The following is a 20,196-nucleotide window of genomic DNA, read 5'->3' as shown; positions in this document are numbered from 1 at the left end:
AAAATGAAATAACCTGTAAACCTGTAACCTGTAAAAACTCAATTGCTCAAAAAGTTATCTGGAGGTCTCCTTGACAACCCATGCTTGTCATAAGAGGGGACTACCGGATCGGGTGGTGTCCCAATTGCCTGGATCGATGCTCATGATTAATTGCTGGATTGTCTGGTCCAGAGTCAATTATTTACAGACCGCTATCATACAGCTAAAATATTGCTGAGTGTGGCGTTAAATAACAAACAAAAACCTTTGCCTTATCCTGGACAATGCCATGACATAACCGGAATACTGTTCAAAGAGGCATCAATGCAACTCACTTACTCACGCTGATCACACTGAGACCCCTGTGAGACCCCAGTGAGACCCCAGTGAGATCCGTGTGAGTCCCCTGTGAGATCCATGTGAGACCCCTGTCAGACACCTGTCAGACACCAGTGAGTGCCCAGTGATACCCCAGTGAGATCCCAGTGAGATCCCAGTGAGACCCCAGTGAGACCCCAGTGAGACCCCAGTGAGATCCCAGTGAGACCCCAGTGAGACACCTGTCAGACACCTGTGAGACCCCAGTGAGACACCTGTCAGACACCAGTGAGACACCTGTCAGACCCCAGTGAGACACCTGTGAGTGCCCAGTGAGACCCCAGTGAGATCCATGTGAGTCCCCAGTGAGACCCTGTGAGTCCCCAGTCAGACCCTGTGAGTCCCCAGTCAGACACCTGTCAGACACCTGTGAGTACCCAGTGAGATCCCAGTGAGACCCCTGTCAGACACCTGTGAGTGCCCAGTGAGACCCCAGTGAGATCCATGTGAGTCCCCAGTCAGACCCTGTGAGTCCCCAGTCAGACCCTGTGAGTCCCCAGTCAGACACCTGTCAGACACCTGTGAGTACCCAGTGAGATCCCAGTGAGATCCCAGTGAGACCCCAGTGAGACACCTGTGAGACCCCAGTGAGACCCCCATGAGCCCCCTCTGAGACCCCAGTGAGACCTCTGTGAGACCCCAGTGAGACCCCAGTGAGGTAAGAGTAAACTAAAGAGGTTCAGGTTGTTTCCCAGTATGATCGTTGGTCATGCTAAGACCCAATGGTTGTCTGGACTTGTTTACAGCCTGCCGTGATATGGCTGGAATATATATCTAAAATAATGTCTGCTCACACAATTACTTCATAAAGATTTGTGCATAATGAGTCACCCTCTGTTTCAGGGAAAGAGTTCCGAGCCCTGTTCATCAGTACCTGCAGGACTCGGCATCTTCTGGAGTCCAGCCACATGGCCAACCTCCTCAAGTCCTCGGAGTGTGATGGTGACATCGGGGACTTCGGTTTCCTGTCAGACCCCAAGCTGCTGAACACAGCCCTGACCCGGGCCAAGTCGTATGTGTGTGTGGTGGGTGACCCAGTCGCCTTGTGTGCAATCGGAGAGTGTGTCCAAGTATGGAGGACATACCTGAAGCACTGCTCCAACATGAAGAGTCTGTATCCGCCATCAATCACGTACGACTCCATCAAGAGCCAGGTCCTCAACCTGCAGATGTCGCCCATGGGGCTGAGGTTGACAGAGATAACAGAACTGAGTCGTAACGCCAGCATCATGCAAAGGGCGTCACTGTCTGAAGCACGGGGAGAAAAGGATTCAAAGGCCTGGCAAAACAAGAATGGACCTGGTTCTATATCATCTCAGCCAACTACACCATCCCCTCAGCCAGTGCCGCCATCACAACAGCCTTCCCAGCAATCACGGTCCTCTCCAGTTGCCCCAAAACCAGTTGCACCACAACCTTTAAGACCTCTGGGGACAAATGGCTTCATGCCTCAACCACCTCCACTGAAGCAATTCAGCAAACAGGTGCCTGCTTCTGGGGACAAGCAAGCTGTCTCTCTTGAATCTGATGACATCATCAAGCAGATTGCCGCCGACGGTAGAGATGGAAGTCATCTAAACATGGCGTGCATCAGGGTGAAGGAATCCAGGGGTCATGCTGTCTTGCATTATGATACCAACTGGGCCCAGGAGAAGAGGGGACTTCAGTCGGATGAGGATCAGGATTCGGACACAGCATTGCTGAATGAAGAGCAGGGACAGAGGAATGTCTTAAAGCACTATGACACAGCCCAGCTGAGAAGCCTGATCCAGAGCAAGCCTGACAGGTACAAGCACTGTGTGCTTCATATTGAATCCTCCAGGAAGATGTTTGCCAGAGTAATCGACTACACCTCTCCCATCCACCAGATGAAGCTGAGCAGTCGCAGACACTGTGGTCAAGCCTTCAACAATGACGAGGTGGTTGTAGAGGTTTTGGAACATGAAGAGGAACATCATGAAGTCCATGGGCAAGTGGTTGGAATTCTTCGACGTGCCATCGACCCCAGGGATAAATCCTTTGTTTGCAGTGTTGAAGCCAGTAATACCGGGGTCCTGATACCCATCAACAGGGGCATTCCTAGGATCTATAACTTGACGACCCCGACACAGGCACAGCTGGCGTCAACTGAACAGGTCTGTGTGTACAGGTTGACACAAGACCAAAAGGTGGAGTTCTCCCATTTTGAATCAATCAATCCATGCGATTCGTCTGGGAAATTGTTCCTTGTACGTTATTTAAAGTGGGACCTGTCTTTCTACTGTCCATTTGGCATTGTGATTGGGGTCCTTCCAGCAGGCAGGGCTCTGGACACGGGGATGAAGGTGCTGGATCTGGAACACAGCATCACACAGAGCTACCCAAGGGAGGTGGAGGATGAGGTGATTGCGATGTACCACAACTACTACCTTCCACAAGAGGTGTACTCTTCAAGAGCCGACCTGACTGATAGGTGGTGCTTCACAGTGAACCGGCCGTCATCACAGGACCTGGATCAGGCTATAAGCATAGAACAGACAGCCGATGGAATGTATGAGGTCGGTATGCACACCTCAGATGTTGCCTTCTTCCTGCATCAGGGCTCCAGTGTAGATGAAGAGGCTCAACGCAGAGGAACATCCTTCTTTCCTCTCAGCACAGATCCACTTCATATGTTACCCAATAGGCTTAGTACAGATCTTTGTAGCATCAAACCTAATGAAGACAGATTGACTTTGTCAATTTTCATGACTGTTAACGGATCCGGAGAGATCACAAAAGTAGACATGAAAAAATGCATCATCAACTCCAAGAAGAGGTTCTCCTTTAGAGAAACGGAAGAAATTCTTCACAATTCAGAGGGTGCCCAGACCGACTACTTCACAAGCTGCATGGTGGTGCTGTACCAGGTTGCGTTGCTATGGCGCCGGAACAGGCTGGGGAATGATTACCTGTGTGTGAGCCTGGAAGGATCCAACAAGCTGACTCCGAAAGCTCATCTGTTGATGGAGGAGCTAGGCATCACAGCCAACCAGCAAGTTGCAAAGATCTTGTTGACTGCGTATCCCCAAGCTACACCCTTGAAATGCCAGGGGCCTATGAACCAGCAGCTATCTGATGAATGGAAAGAGAAGCATGCTACTGATGCTATCAATACTGTGGCCCTGACCAAACCTTTCTTGGATGGAAACAGAATCTGTAAGTGTAGAGTAGCTTGTACTTGCATCTTCAGCTACATCAGACAGAGGGGAATCCAAGCTCAAGGGACATTTGATATTGTGAAGGGTCTGTGGAAGACCTTATGCTCTGCAGCTGACACAGGGAACTATGAGCTTGTGCAGCAGCTGATAGTATCTCCAGAAAACCATCCTCAACTTGCAATAGCTCAGGCGGAGCTGTCCAGAATCCAGGAATCTACCTATTATGCATGTTCAGCTGATGTCAGTTCTGATAAACAGGGACACTATTCGCTCAATGTTACCCCCTACTCCTCCTTCACAAACCCTCTCAGAAGCTACGTGGACATTGTTGTCCAGAGGCTGATGTCGGCCAGGATAGACAACATGGCCTGTCCATACAGTAAGCTGGACATTCAGAGTCTGTGCAGTCAGTGCAATAGCGCCGTCAGCAATGAACATAACTACTATCAGGCAATGCTGTCCCTCCACCTGGCAGCTGCCCTGAGGAAGAAGCCACTTGTTATGTACCCTGTAGTGGAGAAGGTAGACGACTCGGCAGTCACCCTGCTCTTCCCTACGATCAAGGATGTTCCTGTCAAGGAGAAGAACATCCAGATAGTCCACCTTGGTCCAAGCGACAAGCCTGAAGTGTCCGAGGATCCTGTAGAGGTGAAGGTCAAATGGCAGGAAAGGATCTACGACACTGCTGGACCAATCATGAACCAGTTGCAGGTAGAGCGAGGTAAGGAATTGGACCCGGACAAATTTGTGAACAAGGTTCCTGCCTTCCACTGGCAGCGTCTCCTCAATGCGATCAGAGAGGAGGATTTCTCCAAGCTTCAGACAATGGTGTCATCTGTCCGGGAACAGGTGGAGAGTATCATTCCAGAAGGTCACTTTGCTGAGGATGTTTCATCCGAAAATTCTAGAAACAGAAACACTAACGACTTCGTAGATTTCTCTCTCAAGATGCATCCTAGTATGATAATGTGTGTTCAGATAGCCACAGAAGTTAACAAAGGTCTCCTGACCCCGACGGTTCAGCTGCTTCATCTGACCCCAAGACTTGACATTTGTCTGGAACATCGCACATCACCCATGAAATGCTTCACCAGTAACACTGCCAAGCCTGCGTCCCGAGCCACCTACAGCAGTGAAGGGGAGTATCAGCAGTGTTGGCTGCCCGTCATTGGGATGGAGGCTGCTACCCGGGCAGTTCAGAGCCAGGAGAGCATCATAGTACATAATGTAAGTGTGGAATGGAGGCCTGCATCTTCAGCATCTTACTCAGGCAAGATAACCCTCCCTGTAAGCTTCTGTAAGGAGAGGAAGATCAAGTTCTCGGGGGATGTCCAGTTCGAAGGCCTGCTTGATAAGAATAGCACATTAGCACAGAGCTTCTTCCAGGACTTCATGTGTGTGAGATACAAGAACCTTCAGCTGCCCCCCGATGGGACTCTGCAGGAAGATGTGTCTGTTCTGGTAAACACTCCTGAGCCAGTGACGTGGGTCGGACATTGTCGTGTCCGGGGCATGGAGCGAGTCATGCAGGAGCAGGTGCAGGTGCAGGTGGACCTCAACCAGAGCAATATGGTGCTGCCGGACAGACTGCTGGGGCCTGAGGGAGCCAGGATGAAGTGTACAGTGGAGTGGATTGCCAAGACTCCTCAAGACAGGTTGGTTTTCCTGGTTAGACAATTCAGGGTCTTGGTCTGCAAGCATTTAGTGCAAAATGAGTATCCATTATCCCAGATTGTGAGAGCAGACTTAATATACTTCTCAATATTCATATTACTATAGTTAATCTGTCAGGAATATTGCTTCTACTGGGGCTGTCGGGTAGCCTTGTGGTTAAAGCATTCGCTCGTCACGCCGAAGACCTGGGTTCGACTCCCAACATGGGTACAATGTGTGAAGCCCATTTCTGGTGTCCCCCGCCGTGATATTGCAGGAATATTGCCAAAAGCGGCGTAAAACCATACTCACTCACTCACTCACCCTATTGCTTCTACTGTCTCCACAACATAATGTTAGTGCAAGGATTATTGAATCCCCACACAACACCATTTAACATAAACTTAGAATAGGTTGGTGCACTTGAAAGAAAAAGAAGTGATATAGAGCTCATAATTCTGAAACAATTTTCATTGTCAGGCAAACATTAGTCAATTGTTGTTTTTGTTGAAAACCAAATGAAAACTTTATGCTTTTTAAAAGTCAAATTGACAAGTATGCTTCCTTCAGAAAAGTAGTTTGTGGTGGTGTTCACCTGGATCTGCATAAAACTGGTGTCTTCATAATTGCTTGGTAAAAGTTTTGTAATCTTATTTATTGTTACAAAAAGCCATGTTGGTATTAATGCAGTTATACGTTTATGTTGTGTTATTGATGTGTATTCAACTGTTTCAGGCACACCGAGTATGCACTGAGATGTCTGGATGGGGCAGCCGACCTAGCTCGGGCTATTGCCACTGGAAGGAAGCCAGTAGACAACAGTAAGTTAATCAATATGCCACATAATCGTTTAGCCAATGTTGAGCCCTCTGTTTCAAATCGTTTTGCTGATGTTGACCCCTCTGTTTCAAATCGTTTTGCTGATGTTGACCACTCTGTTTCAGATCATTTTGCTGATGTTGACCCTTCTGTTTCAAATCGTTTTGCTGATGTTGACCCCTCTGTTTCAAATCGTTTTGCTGATGTTGACCCCTCTGTTTCAAATCGTTTTGCTGATGTTGCCCCCTTGGATTCAGATTGTTTTGCTGATGTTGACCCCTCGGATTCAGATCGTTTTGCTGATGTTGACCCCTCGGACTCAGATCGTTTTGCTGATGTTGACCCCTCTGTTTCAGATCGTTTTGGTGATGTTGACCCCTCGGACTCAGATCGTTTTGCTGATGTTGACCCCTCTGTTTCAGATCGTTTTGCTGATGTTGACCCCTCTGTTTCAGATCGTTTTGCTGATGTTGACCTCTGTTTCAGATCGTTTTGCTGATGTTGACCCCTTGGATTCAGATTGTTTTGCTGATGTTGACCCTTCTGTTTCATATCGTTTTGCTGATGTTGACCCCTCGGACTCAGATCGTTTTGCTGATGTTGACCCCTCTGTTTCAGATCGTTTTGCTGATGTTGACCCCTCTGTTTCAGATCGTTTTGCTGATGTTGACCTCTGTTTCAGATCGTTTTGCTGATGTTGACCCCTCTGTTTCAGATCGTTTTGCTGATGTTGACCCTTCTGTTTCATATCGTTTTGCTGATGTTGACTTCTCTGTTTCAGATCGTTTTGCTGATGTTGACTCCTCTGTTTCTGATCGTTTTGCTGATGTTGACTCCTCTGTTTCAGATCGTTTTGCTGATGTGGATGTCTTATCTCAGATGGCGTCCACACCCCTTCAGCCTCCCAACCAGGCCCAGCATCGAGCCACCCAGGAAGCCCTCCGTCAGCCCCTCACAGTCATCCAGGGGCCCCCCGGCACAGGGAAGACCCTCACAGGAGCCAGGCTGGCGTATCAGTTCTGTCAGCGCAATAAGAAAAGTCCGAACACTCCAGCACAGGTCCTCATCTGTGGGCCTACTAATAAATCACTTGATGTTGTTGCAGGTAACGACAGTCAGTCTGTTATTGTTCCTTGTTTATCATTTCACACATTGCCGGGGCGTTCGGGTAGCCTAGTGGTTAAAGCGTTCGCTCATCACGCCGAAGACCCGGGTTCGATTCCCGACATCAGTACATGGGTACAATGTGTGAAGCCCATTTCTGGTGTCCCCAGCCGTGATATTGCTGGAATATTGCTAAAAGCGGCGTAAAACCAAACTCACTCACTCACTCACTCACTCACTCACATATTGCCTTGTTAGGATTTGAAGATTCTTTTGTAATCTGAATTTGACCGTGTAAAGTTTTCATAGGAGCCAAAGAAATCAGTCATTCATATATTCTTTCAATTCTATTTATTTATTTATCTATTTATTTATTTATTTTTATTTTATTTTTATTTTTTTATTCATTTATTTGCATTTGTATTTATATTCATCTGTTTATTTATAATATTTATCCTATTTTTGTCATATTTGAATCTTATGTCCAATGTGTTTATTTCATGAATTCAAATTGTACTTGATTAACATTCCATATATATATATCAGTTGGCTCGTCGCTATATGGCTGAAAGCCGATGCGACATTAAGTTTTGACTCACTATATCAGTTTAGCTCTCCACCAAGAAATATTGGAACTCGGTGAGACACAATCCTGACCCTCTATGTCTTCCATAATGCCACCCATCTGTTTCAGCTTATCTACTGAGTATGGGTCCCAGGTGCCCTCGTCTTGTACATGTGTATAGTGAGAAATTAGAGCGTAGAGATTACCCGCTCCCACGAGACCCTATCGCCCCTAAGAAGCGCAAGCCATCCGAAGTGTGTGTTGATCCACATATTAAAGGAATAGCTCTCCATGAGCTCATCCGCCAGCCTGCCAATCAGTACAGTCAGCGCATACAGGAGTTAGATACGTTGTTTGGGCTTTACCCTGACGACATAAGTGATGATCAGATCGATGAATACCTGAAGCTAATTACTGCAGCATCCGCAGCGGAACTGCAGCAGGCGGAGATTCTTCTGGCTACGTGTTCCGCCAGTGCAAGACATAAGATGAACTGGGGCTCAAATGTACAGCAGGTGGGTACATCTCTCTGGTCCCGACTATGTAGAGACAGCAGTTCATGATTTTATGTGACAGCTTTGTTATACAGATGAGGGCGGTCGGGTAGCCTAGTGGTTCAAGCATTCGCTCGTCACGCCGAAGACCCGGGTTCGATTCCTGACATGGGTACAATGTGTGAAGCCCATTTCTGGTGTCCCCCGCCGTGATATTGCTGGAATATTGCTAAAAGCGGCGTAAAACCATACTCACTCACTCAATTATACAGATGATACGAACTTCTTGAAATATCCCTGTTGTGTTTCCATAGAATAGGTCAGCCCTGAGGGGATTGTGGGTAAGAATGGGTCTCCATTAGTGCTGGGGTGGGTAACTTGGGACGGGTGGGTCCCCATGACCCTTGGTTAGTCATGTGATATATTGTTTGTGACAAAAAGTATCTAAAACTCTATGGTTGCACTACAAGTCACTAATGCTCCCGTTTCTTTTTGACTATGCATTCATTCCTTCTGACTTTTATATGTTTGAATAAAGATGAAACTTCGAACAGTCATCTTCAGTGTATGCATGACCAGATCGTTTTATACATGTATCTAAATACATTTTGTGAGGGCAAACTTCTCCCAATCAGACATTATGTACCTATTTCTTGAGACCTACAGTGGGTACCTGGATAGGGTCTGGTAGTATTGGGTGGGTACCCGGGTAGTAAATTTGGATTTGGACTCGTCCCAGCCCTAGTCTCCATCAACTTATGTTGGTCGTACGAGTTAACCTCAGGGCAGGTTGATCAGGCTAGGTGACCAGGCTAGGTGAAAAGGTTGATTGTGTGTAATTGTATCCTTACACCGGGGATTGTTGCTCATAACATCAATCACTGGCTTGTCTGGTCCAGATTTGATTACTTTCATACAGCTAAAACTTTGCTGAGCATGACTTTAAACACCAAATTAAACTTGTTTATGTTTGTCTGAGAGACTGGTCTCGGTGGAGGGGTAGCCTCTAAGTAGTCTTGTACAATGATGTGAGATTAGAGAGGGAAGATCATCAAGTTCACACTATCAACCTCAGGCTTGTTTGTAGCTGGTTCATGATAATCTTTGCAGTTTGTAAAATAAATTAGACAATCATAACTTTCACATCAGATGCTAAACTTAAAATAACTTCAATCACCGGAACCAATATTAAAACCAGATGGTTTACTGGAGAAGACAGAAATTGATAGATCTCCCAAAATATGGTTAACATGGAATGTTTTAATAGCTTTCTAATTATGGAAATCAATTTCTTTTCCAAATCCTTTCACACTGACCAATGTAAATTGCTGATTATAGATCAAATTACGATTCACTACCTCACTGCAACACAGTAGTGAGATACCTCTTGTAAACATGAATTGTTTGATAAGTTTACTTAGAAGTTCGAGAATGACAATGTAAGCCTATAAATTTAATGGACAATAAACTTCTTTAATATACTGTAATAACGACATTTTGGAATACATCCTTATTCCGTTGTCAAGAAAGATATTATGTTTCTAGGTTTGTCAGCACCATACCCGTGCTCATGGGTTTCACCGAAGTGGTAAACGTCTGAGACCTGCATCACTTCAGGCTTTCCTCCCACATTAAGCTGACACGCCGCGATATAACTGGAATACTGTTAAAAGCGGTGTTAACCCAACTCACTCACTCACTGTTTGAAAACAGTATGAGGATCTCTACTGAAACATCGCTATTACAGTATAATAAAAGAAGATGTTATCCATAAATTGTGTCTATTTTCCCTTGCAAACAGGTCAGCAAATTAATTGTTCAAAAGCATGAAACTTCCTGATGTTGCGTTACAGATTATCATTGACGAGTGTGGCATGTGCACGGAGCCGGAAGCCATGATCCCAATTATCCTCTTCCAAGATGTAAAACAAGTAGTCCTGATCGGGGACCATCGCCAACTTCAGCCACCGGTCAAGGAGGTGGCCGCTAAACAACTAGGTCTCAATAAATCACTGTTTGAACGATACGCCCCGAAAGCACTCATGTTATCTACACAGTATCGTATGGTATGTATGTTTACAACTGCCATTTTGTAGCTGTTCTAGTTTGAATGGCATTATATATGCAAGATCAAGTTACTGAAAATTATGTTTTTAGCTGATATTACCTATGATTGGAATAAGAATGAGCAATTAATTCTATAGTGTCATGGTAGAATGAAGAAATTCATATACCGGTAATTAGACCTTGCAGACTAACGAGACAGAAATTCAGCCAAAGTATGAACTTCTGCCACCTATTCCTTTTGGCATGCCAGAAACCTATCAACCTATGATTGTGTTTCTAAAGACTACCCGTGCTTGTGTTTCGCTTATTGATTAACCCAAATGACATACATCACTTCAGGCTGTGACACCATGATTTAACTGAAATACCATTCAAGATGGTGTTAAACCCATCACACCCATTCAGTTGGTCACTCAATCGTTCTATGTCCCTTCTATTGACCTAGCATCTCTCATATCAATTGCAATTGCTTCAAACAAAATGACGTGCCAAGTCAAGACGATCTCATCAATAATCAAGATCTATAGTGTAATGAAACAGGTCTTATTCCGGAAATGCATCAAATCATTTGAGCACCTTGACTACAAACATGGCAGTATTTGCAATATATCTGTCAACACCAAGTTGACGGTACACATGCTTTGCAAACCCTGCAGTTGACCAAAATCTGCACGTTGAAATCCACTTTGTTTACGAACCGGATGTCTACTTCATTACGCAATTTTGATTGGACTATACATAGACTAGTTAGTCAAACAAAAATGTAACTCCAGAATTCCAGCCTAGTCCAGCAAGGTTGGAAACTGTAGTCAGTTAACGCTCTTTCCTTGGGAAGATGCATTTTACAAGACATTGTGCTACCATTTCTTCATAGTGATATTAGACAAAACATTTTAAATCGTATCTAAGGAGTTGTTTTTTATGCGAGTGGAACGTTTTCTTCCAGCATGAAGGGATAGCGGAGTTCCCATCTCGTTACTTCTACTCTGACCGCCTGGAATGTGGCACTTCAGCTCAGCTTAACCCCGCCCCCATGTCAATCTGGCCTAACGGTAGAAACCAGCCAGTCACCTTCTGCCATGTTGCGGGCACCGAGGACTCACAGACAGCTGCTGCCAACGGCATCGGCACTCAGTCCAAGATCAATGAACGGGAAGTCCATTACGCTGTACGTCAGATTGTTTTATGATGTAATATGTTATAGTTAGGATAACTCTTACTTAGTTACGTACAAATTCTAATACTTTCTGGGGTTGAGACCCATACAGGATTTGAACCCACACTTCTCAGAGTGAGGCATTTAATCCCCAGCACACAAAGTCAGTTCCCTGTTTTATTATGAACAAGGAGCATAGTTCCCTGTTTTATTATGAACAAATAGCGTGGTTCCTTGTTTTATTATGAACAAGGAGCATAGTTCCCTGTTTATTTATGAAAAAATAGCATGGTTCCCTGTTCTATTATGAACAAGGAGCATAGTTCCCTGTTTTATTATGAACAAGGAGCATAGTTCCCTGTTTTATTATGAACAAATAGCGTGGTTCCCTGTTTTATTATGAACAAGGAGCATAGTTCCCTGTTTTATTATGAACAAATAGCGTGGTGCCTTGTTTTATTATGAACAAGGAGCATAGTTCCCTGTTTTATTATGAACAAATAGCATGGTTCCCTGTTTTATTATGAACAAATAGTGTGGTTCCCTGTTTTATTATGAACAAATAGCGTGGTTCCCTGTTTTATTATGAACAAGGAGCATAGTTCCCTGTTTTATTATGAACAAGGAGCATAGTTCCCTGTTTTATTATGAACAAGGAGCATGGTTCCCTGTTTAATTATGAACAAATAGCATGGTTTCCTGTTTTATTATGAACAAATAGCATGGTTCCCTGTTTTATTATGAAAAAATAGCATGGTTCCCTGTTTTATTATGAACAAGTAGCTTGGTTCCCTGTTTTATTATGAACAAGGAGCATGGTTCCCTGTTTTATTATGAACAAGGAGCATGGTTCCCTGTTTTATTATGAACAAATATTGAGAAGGTGGGGGGGGAGCTCTAGAGACCTCCCAATTCAAATTTAGATAGTAATTCTAAATACTGTTAATGGGAAATAAATCCAATAAAGTAATCTCATAGCATGCAAATGAAGTCTTGTATATTTTTCAGCTATATTGAAATTGTTACGATAGTTGTTGAGCCATATGTAGGACATATGGACTTGTTCTTTGTTCAAAAATGCATCTGTGTATTGTCCAACTTGACAAAATACCTGATCATTGTGAGTCCTGTCTCTTATATTTTGGGAACAAAATGTGTCTAACTTGTGGATATGTTTGTCTCCTGTTGCAGGTAACTATCGCCACTAGCTTAGTTAGCCGGTACAGAGTGAGTGAGTCTGATATCGTCGTATTATCACAACACCCTGCCCAGTGTGCCACTATTCAGAGAAAACTGCAACTGAAAGGACTTCGCAAAATTACAGTCTGCACAGTTCTAGCTAGTCAAGGTAAACTTGCTGCTCTTGTTTGTAGAATATATACCATACAGTGCACTCTTTCAACCTGCGATGGGGTCAGGTGTGGTCGTCAGATTGTGGTTGAGTCTGTGGAACGTGGAGATTCCGGTTTAAATTACATCCCCAGTACTCTGTTTGACATGTGGGCCGACTAATTGGATCAGGTGGTCAGACTTGGTGACTTTGTTGCTTGTCATCATCGTACTGTGGCGCATGGGATGTTGCTCATTGCATCAATCACGGGTTTGTCTGGTTCAGACAGATTATTTACAGGCTGCCATCAGTGTGGGGTTAAACACATGATACATGACACATGAGAAAATGATACAAACACTTGGGTGAAGATAGTCGAATGCAATGACAGGCCCAATTGAACATGAACTTGTTATTATACATGTCCATCTGTATTTCGATAAAGGGGCGATCGGGTAGCCTAGTGGTTAAAGCGTTCGCTCGTCACGCCGAAAACCTGGGATCGATTCCCGACATGGGTACAGTGTGTGAAGCCCATTTCTGGTGTCCCCCGCCATGATATTGTTGGAACATTGCTAAAAGCGGCGTAAAATCTAACTCGCTCACTGTATTTCGATAAATTTTCTTTACACAAGGGACAGTGGGGTAGCCAAGTGGTTAAGTTTTCGCTCGCCATGTCAAAGGCCTGGATTTGATTTCCCCCATTGGGTAAATTTTGTGAAGGCCAATTCTGGTGTCCCCGCCGTGATAATGGTGGAATATTGCTAAAAGTGGTGTAAAACCAAACATTCTCACTCTTCACACATTATGAACATACAGTAGCCTTTCGCTATGTTTTGGGTTTGTTTGTTTTTTCTCAGTATTTGAATTTCATGGCATGACGTTGAGCTCAACTAAGATATATGATCATTTCCTGTGCTGGTTTAGAGAGTGCATCAAAGGTTTACATTTTAATTATTATTCAGCATGCTAATGTTTCTTTCTGGCTCCTGAAAATAAAGTACAGGTAGCCCAACTGGCTTGCATTATTTGGTATCACGTGATGCTACCACATTTTTTCTTTGTTTTTGGTTCAGTAGAAATCTGAAATCACACACTGTAATGATTTAATAACAAGGTGATGTGATTCGGGGATTAACAGCACTTGTGTATTATTGCTCTAATTCCCTTTCCATTTCTGCAGGTAGAGAATGGGACTATGTTATAATGTCAACCGTGAGATCGATGCCTAAATGTCAGGTAGAACGCCAACCTACTAGTGGCTGGATTTGCCGCAACCTGGGAGCACTTGCAGACCAACACCAAATTAATGTGGCAATCACACGAGCTAGAAAAGGACTTGTGCTTATTGGTAAGTGCATTTACGAACATGTGTTAATTTTTGGGGTTTTCATGTTTTTGATTCACAGCTGACTAAGATTGCGAATATTTGTTAAAAAAAATTCTAGATTGGTAAAATTGATACAAATGTAAGTAGAAAGTTATGTATACCACACAATTTAACAATGGATGTGAGGCGATTTGGTGATACCGTATGATAATATCCTCATAGAAACCCAGTACTCTCCCTTGTTTGTCCTCCTTGGGAAAAAGCCCTACCCAGTAACACCCCCACCCTACCCCCACCATCCCATGTTTATCCTCATACCCAGTTCTCTCCCTCCCTCTTCCCCCGGGGCGGTCGGGTAGCCTAGTGGTTAAATCGTTCGCTCGTCACGCCGAAGACCCGGGTTCGATTCCTGACATGGGTACAATGTGTGAAGCCCATTTCTGGTGTCCCCCGCCGTGATATTGCTGGAATATTGCTAAAAGCGGCGTAAAACCATACTCACTCACTCACTCTCTTCCCCCCTCAATGTCTGTCCTCATGGGATCCCAGTACACACACCCCCCACCATCTTTGTTCTCAGAGGAACCCTACTCCCATGTTTGTCCTCATAGGAAAAATGCCCTACCCAGTAACTCACAAACTCTTTATCCAGATATATGTTGCACCATTTTACTGATTTTCCTTGTACCTTTAGGTAACAAGTACCTGCTTCAGTGTGACCCCTTGTGGCGAGAACTTCTCAGAGATTACAGAAACAAACAGAAGATACTTGATGCTGATGATTTTGTTCGTCTATTGGCTTAAATCTGAGATAACCAGATAAAATGGTTAATTTACCGAGATGATACTAAGTTGAAACAAAGACGATGTAGGAGACAACGATGATGATGACGACAACGAGAAGTGGATGTTAAGGGTCCAGGAGGACATCCTGACACGACCTGTTGTAGTGGATAATGTGCATGATTATAACCAGCTTTATGTTTGACTGTCTTGCCAATAACGCAAACAGATTACCCTTACCTTAGCCTCATAGTCTTATCTTTACCTTGGTGCAGGGTTTGCAGGACGTTCAGTTTCGTTGAATGTTTTTCAAGTTATCGTTGACAATAATAATGATTATGATTGAATTATATTATTTACATAGTTCAGACATGCTTTGTTTTTCTGCATTAGTATGAAATGATTAATGTTATTTGTGTGTATATATATTAATATTGTGCATATATTTGGCGATACTGTCAAACCTGAGACAAACATACGAATGATCTAGCTCGCAATATTAGTAGTTAATGTGAATATATTAGTTAAATAACTTTTGCTGTGAACGTCTAAGAATTCACCATTTTTAACCAGATGCAGCCAGTGTGTGTTGAACTTGGTCCTGGGCCCACTTGCACAAAACGATCTTAGCGCTAAGACTATTGTAAGCCTATGTTAAAGTATGGGAGTTACGATCATCTTAGTGCTAAGTTCGCTTTGTGCAAGTGGGTCCAGGTCCACAAAGTCATTTTAGTCAAAAGTCCCCGTCTGTAACATAGACTCATGGGTGCTGTGCTAAGATTGCTTTTTTGGACTGGGCCCAGGCTCTGTGTTTCTAAGTGAGAGCTGCATTTGTCTTATGTCATTGTATCAACGTTCTTTAATCATAAACGTAACAAAAGAAGTAAGCTGGAGCTGATATTTGTAAGAAATGTTATAAAGGTACTAGATATACGTAAGACAGTTTCTTTTGGTGCCTTGTATGGTGCCTATGAACAAAGAGAACCATTTTCATATGGTTAGCGTTTTTCTCGGGTTTCACAGAAGTATCTTGGACGCACACATATTTCCACTGGATGTCACAGCTAACATCTTAGTTTTCTGTGTAATGGAAGTGCAGTAAAAATGTTTTAAGTTTATTCAAAAGCAAATGGCATGGAGTTTTGGCTGTAATGATTCACTATGTTTTGATGCATCGCATAACTTTCACGATACAAGTACTGTGTCAATACACGTCAGTACCTGTATGCATAAAAGGGTCGTAAAGTATGGTTTTCTGATGGCATGTGCGAGACTTGACAAACCACAGTTTAGTTGACACACGTTTCCTAAGTACAAGTTTGGTCTCTCATTGTTCCAATTCCTGATAGGCATTACATGACCGGGTAATCAAAGTGTTTACTTACAGCCCTAATGGAGATTGAGCACTGGTCAGTTGGGCCATATGCAGTACAATTATTTGTATTCCTACAAATACACTCTATACAATGGTATCACTTGGTCTGCGGAGACTTTAGATCAACACACGCTGCTGCATTGTAGGTTCATGAGTCTGGAAAGGGAAAGGTTTCCTGCCAACTATTCATGGGTCTTAAGTGCTCAGAGACTGAGGACGTGTGACAGTACTATATCAGATAGAGAAAGGAACAGCTTCACTCTGCCTTTTGTTCTGTACTTTTACTTAAGAAATAAACGAAGAATGGGAGTTGTTTGTCGTACAATAAAATACTGCAGGGAGAATAAACAATGAGGGGTGCAGCTCAGAGACTTTTATTGTGTGATAAACAACGACCACGAGTCGTTTATTTCTTATGAGATATCAACTTTATGTACAGCCTCTTTAAGGATGTTAATAAAAAAACGTACAAGTTTTAAAAATATTTACCTAAATTTTAACAATGATGACTCCCTGAATGGAATCCGTACTCGGAAATGTCGGACAAATCCGTTTTACGAGGAGTTGGGTTAAACTTGGTATTTCCCACATATTCTCACAATCCTCCTGTCAATTACCGGTATCTGTACCTTTTCTCCTGTCATATCTCTCCCACTTGTGAATGCGATCGTTCGACCACTGTGTTTATCTGCGTAGCCCAGCTACATCTATTGGGAACAACTTTAATACCAGACAGTTCCCTCTCAAAAACAACGTCATCCAAAATATGACGTCATCAAGTTGCGAGCTCATATTCAAATCACCAGAAAAGATAGAACAATGTTTTATTGTGAAATAAACCACGCTTCATTCTTCATTGCAATTTATCGCATAGCTATCTTATATACCTTGATAAAGTACTGTTACTGTCCTCCGTTACAGATAACCTGTGCATAATTTCCAATATTTCTATAAAAAAATTGAATATGGTCATACAGAACAGTTTACAAACATGTTAATAATATTGTCTATGCTGGAGAATACACTAGCTATTGTTTTTTTGTGGCCTGTGGAAATATGTATTGTCAATTGGTGTTAACGATGAGCATGTTACCTCTGTATATATATAAAATATATTAAAAGGATTATTATGTTGGTCAAGCTGGACTATTTCCTATAAGTGATATATGCATGTGAACTGAGTTTGAGTTTTCTGAATATAAGGGATTAGATAGCTTTAGAAGTGGAACGTAAAAATGTCAAGTCCCCAAAGTAAGAAGTTAATTCATCAGTATATACTGTCCTCGACATGGTAAAAAGTAATACTTTGTACATAATATGCATTGTCCACTGATTATAGTCACAAGGAAAAATCTTAAATATTCTGTTCCTTTTTATTATTTCACGGAATGATACTTCGATTTGTTTGATAAGACTTACACTACTCAAAAAAAGTTAGGGACCACCCGATACTTTTATATTACTATAGTTAATAAGTCATTCCATGACAGGTTGACTATAGTAATATGACAGTAACTATAGTAATATGAAAGAATCAAGCAGTCCTTACCGTTTTTTTACTAGTATAGTATGTTCTTTCCAGTACGATGGAAATTTAAAATAGGTGGGGGCATCACCTCTTTCCTTGTTCAGATAATAGTATCGTTTTGAAACAGGGTTGAGAAACATGCCTTGTGTTTGTTGTTGAACAAGCTTGCACAAAATCATGCATAAGACAAGGAGTACATTGTAAAGTCAATGCATTATATCCAAGATCTGCATTATAACTATAACTAGTAGTAGCTATAGTATATGTAGTATGTTGTGACTACATATTACCAATGCATAATAGCAGTTTAAAGACGTTGTAAAAGTTCCAAGTCTCCGAGATGGATACGGTTATTGATGATGTACATAATATGCTTGCTGCTAATAGAAAGTGTATTTTTGAGAGGACAAGTTTAGTCTCTCAGTTATTTGTGACTTAGATACTTGGTTGACTATGACTGATGATTGAAGATACTTCATGTTGAAGTTGTCAATATTTTCCCAAACGTGATAAATCTCCTGCTGCCTATTAACCAAAGTGCCTATTTTGTTGTACTATGTGTATGAAGCTGTTGTATTTTGTTTTACTATGTGTATGAAGCTGTTGTATTTTGTTGTATCTTTCATTAGTATGTACATTGTCCTGGCTTCATTATTGGGCAATCAGACACATAAACTTCCTAGTTTTCATGATTCCATATCAGTTTTCCTCCCCATGACCATCTGTGTAGAACAACAAGGACTAGATCCAACTATTATCAAAATGTAATCTCTTGTGAATTGTTTCATGTTTTTCAGTAGCACCAGTTCTCGCTTAACAAGCACTGTCCGCAGTTTGAACACATGCTACTGATCATACCTGTGTGTAGAACGTGATTGGATACTGTTGTGTGGAGAGGCTGCAAGCCAATATCTTTATTTTCTGTATATTCATATATAATCTCTTTTAGTGTTGTTTTGGTAAGGAATAAACCATAAAACGCCATGCACTTGTTCTCGTTGTCAAGATAGTTATTGATGTCATTTAGCTACCAGCTAAAGCATTCCCTTGTCGCACCTAAGACCTGCGGATTCCATGCCCAGTCTTGGTTTCCACGCAGGGATATTGCTAAAGCAATGAAAAACTCACCTGGAATGGTAAACTTATATGCCAAGCGTGTAAAAAAAAAGAAGCAATTATTATGAGGAGAGGTGAAGTCAGGACAAACCTCTGCGGTAAGATTCGGCTTTACAACCTTGATTTGGAAATTTCAATCCATGCACAGGAAAACCTTCACATAATTACTGGTACCCACGTTTGGGTGTAGATGCAATGGTACTCAAAGACTCGACGGGATATATCCACAGCAATAGCGCGGCCTTTTCTTTTGCATTCAGAACTCCCCGGTTATATTGATTTGTAAGATAAAGAAACTGCTTATGCTTGTCTGAATGTTTCTGAGAATTTAGAGGAGCGGTGGGGTAGCCTAGTGGTTAAGGTGTTTGCTCGTCACACCGAAGGCGCTGGGTTCGATTCCCCACATGGATAAAATGTGTGAAGCCCATTTCTGGTATCAACTGCCATGATATTGCTGGAATATTGCTAAAAGCGGCATAAAACCATACTCGCTCACTAAGAATTTAAAGCCTCAAGTCTGAATTGCTGATATGAAATTTCACCTGCAACCTCTTATGAAGGTATCCTTAGATCTATAAGGAGAGAGGTATTGTATAGGAATAAGAGATTTCATGTTAATAATATTGACCAAACGATGGATGTCAAGGGGTATACACAAATGGTCAGATTGTGAAATTCATGTACACACCATATTGACACATGTAACAAACTTATTATTACGCTCACAAATTGCACAGACTTTGTTTTTGTGAAATAGGGTTGTGTGAACATATAAGATCTGACTTGTGAACACCAGGGTAAATTATGATGACATCCTATCAAACACTGCCGTCATGGCGTCCACACAGGCTGGACGGGCGTTTTGGGTGGGTGATGATAACGCTGTTAACAGCCAGAACAAATTCACACAATGGAAACTATTGAAGGTGGTGTGAAATGGGGCTTAACGTCACATCCAAGATTATTGCACTGATTATTGCATGAAAATATATATATTAGTGTGTATGTGTTTGTGTAAAATAGTTCGCAGTTTAACATGAATACCCAACTCAGACACAATATTGACTCCGAGCTGACCAATCTTAATGTTACCCCCTTAATGCCAAGCACCAGGCAGGGTAACAACAAGTACCATCTTTTAACTTCTTTTGGTATGACGTTGGCCGGGGATCTCCAGACGGACGCTCTGGAGATCGGTCCATGGAGGCAGTCCGGAAACTTTTGAAATACAGGTGAAGACATTGTCTACCAGTGACCTGATCATGTAATGGCCGGGGATCTCCAGACGGACGCTCTGGAGATCGGTTCATGGAGGCAGTCCGGAAACTTTTGAAATACCG

At 42.7% G+C, this 20,196-nt stretch overlaps 1 protein-coding gene across 3 annotated transcripts in view; it reads left to right on the top strand.

Moving 5' to 3' along the window:
- The window catches only part of LOC124141190 (helicase with zinc finger domain 2-like), a 68,730-nt gene extending 50,006 nt beyond the window's left edge, over positions 1-18,724 (top strand). For all 3 annotated transcript variants that reach the window (XM_048392239.1, XM_048392241.1, XM_048392240.1), the window contains 9 exons: positions 1,201-5,191; positions 5,925-6,010; positions 6,856-7,113; positions 7,807-8,192; positions 10,025-10,237; positions 11,185-11,406; positions 12,586-12,742; positions 13,908-14,075; positions 14,749-18,724. In XM_048392239.1, the coding sequence (XP_048248196.1) occupies positions 1,201-5,191; positions 5,925-6,010; positions 6,856-7,113; positions 7,807-8,192; positions 10,025-10,237; positions 11,185-11,406; positions 12,586-12,742; positions 13,908-14,075; positions 14,749-14,858 (5,591 nt within the window). In that variant the 3' untranslated portion in view covers positions 14,859-18,724. The remainder of the gene's footprint in view (positions 1-1,200; positions 5,192-5,924; positions 6,011-6,855; positions 7,114-7,806; positions 8,193-10,024; positions 10,238-11,184; positions 11,407-12,585; positions 12,743-13,907; positions 14,076-14,748) is intronic.
- The last annotated feature ends 1,472 nt before the right edge of the window (positions 18,725-20,196 follow it).

This window comes from Haliotis rufescens, unplaced genomic scaffold (assembly GCF_023055435.1).
Source record: "Haliotis rufescens isolate VD_foot unplaced genomic scaffold, xgHalRufe1.0.p SCAF_11, whole genome shotgun sequence".
In the NCBI taxonomy this organism is placed as follows: Eukaryota; Metazoa; Mollusca; class Gastropoda; order Lepetellida; family Haliotidae; genus Haliotis; species Haliotis rufescens.
The sequence above is the reverse complement of the archived record's forward strand: the minus strand, read 5'-3'. Positions and strand labels throughout refer to the sequence as shown.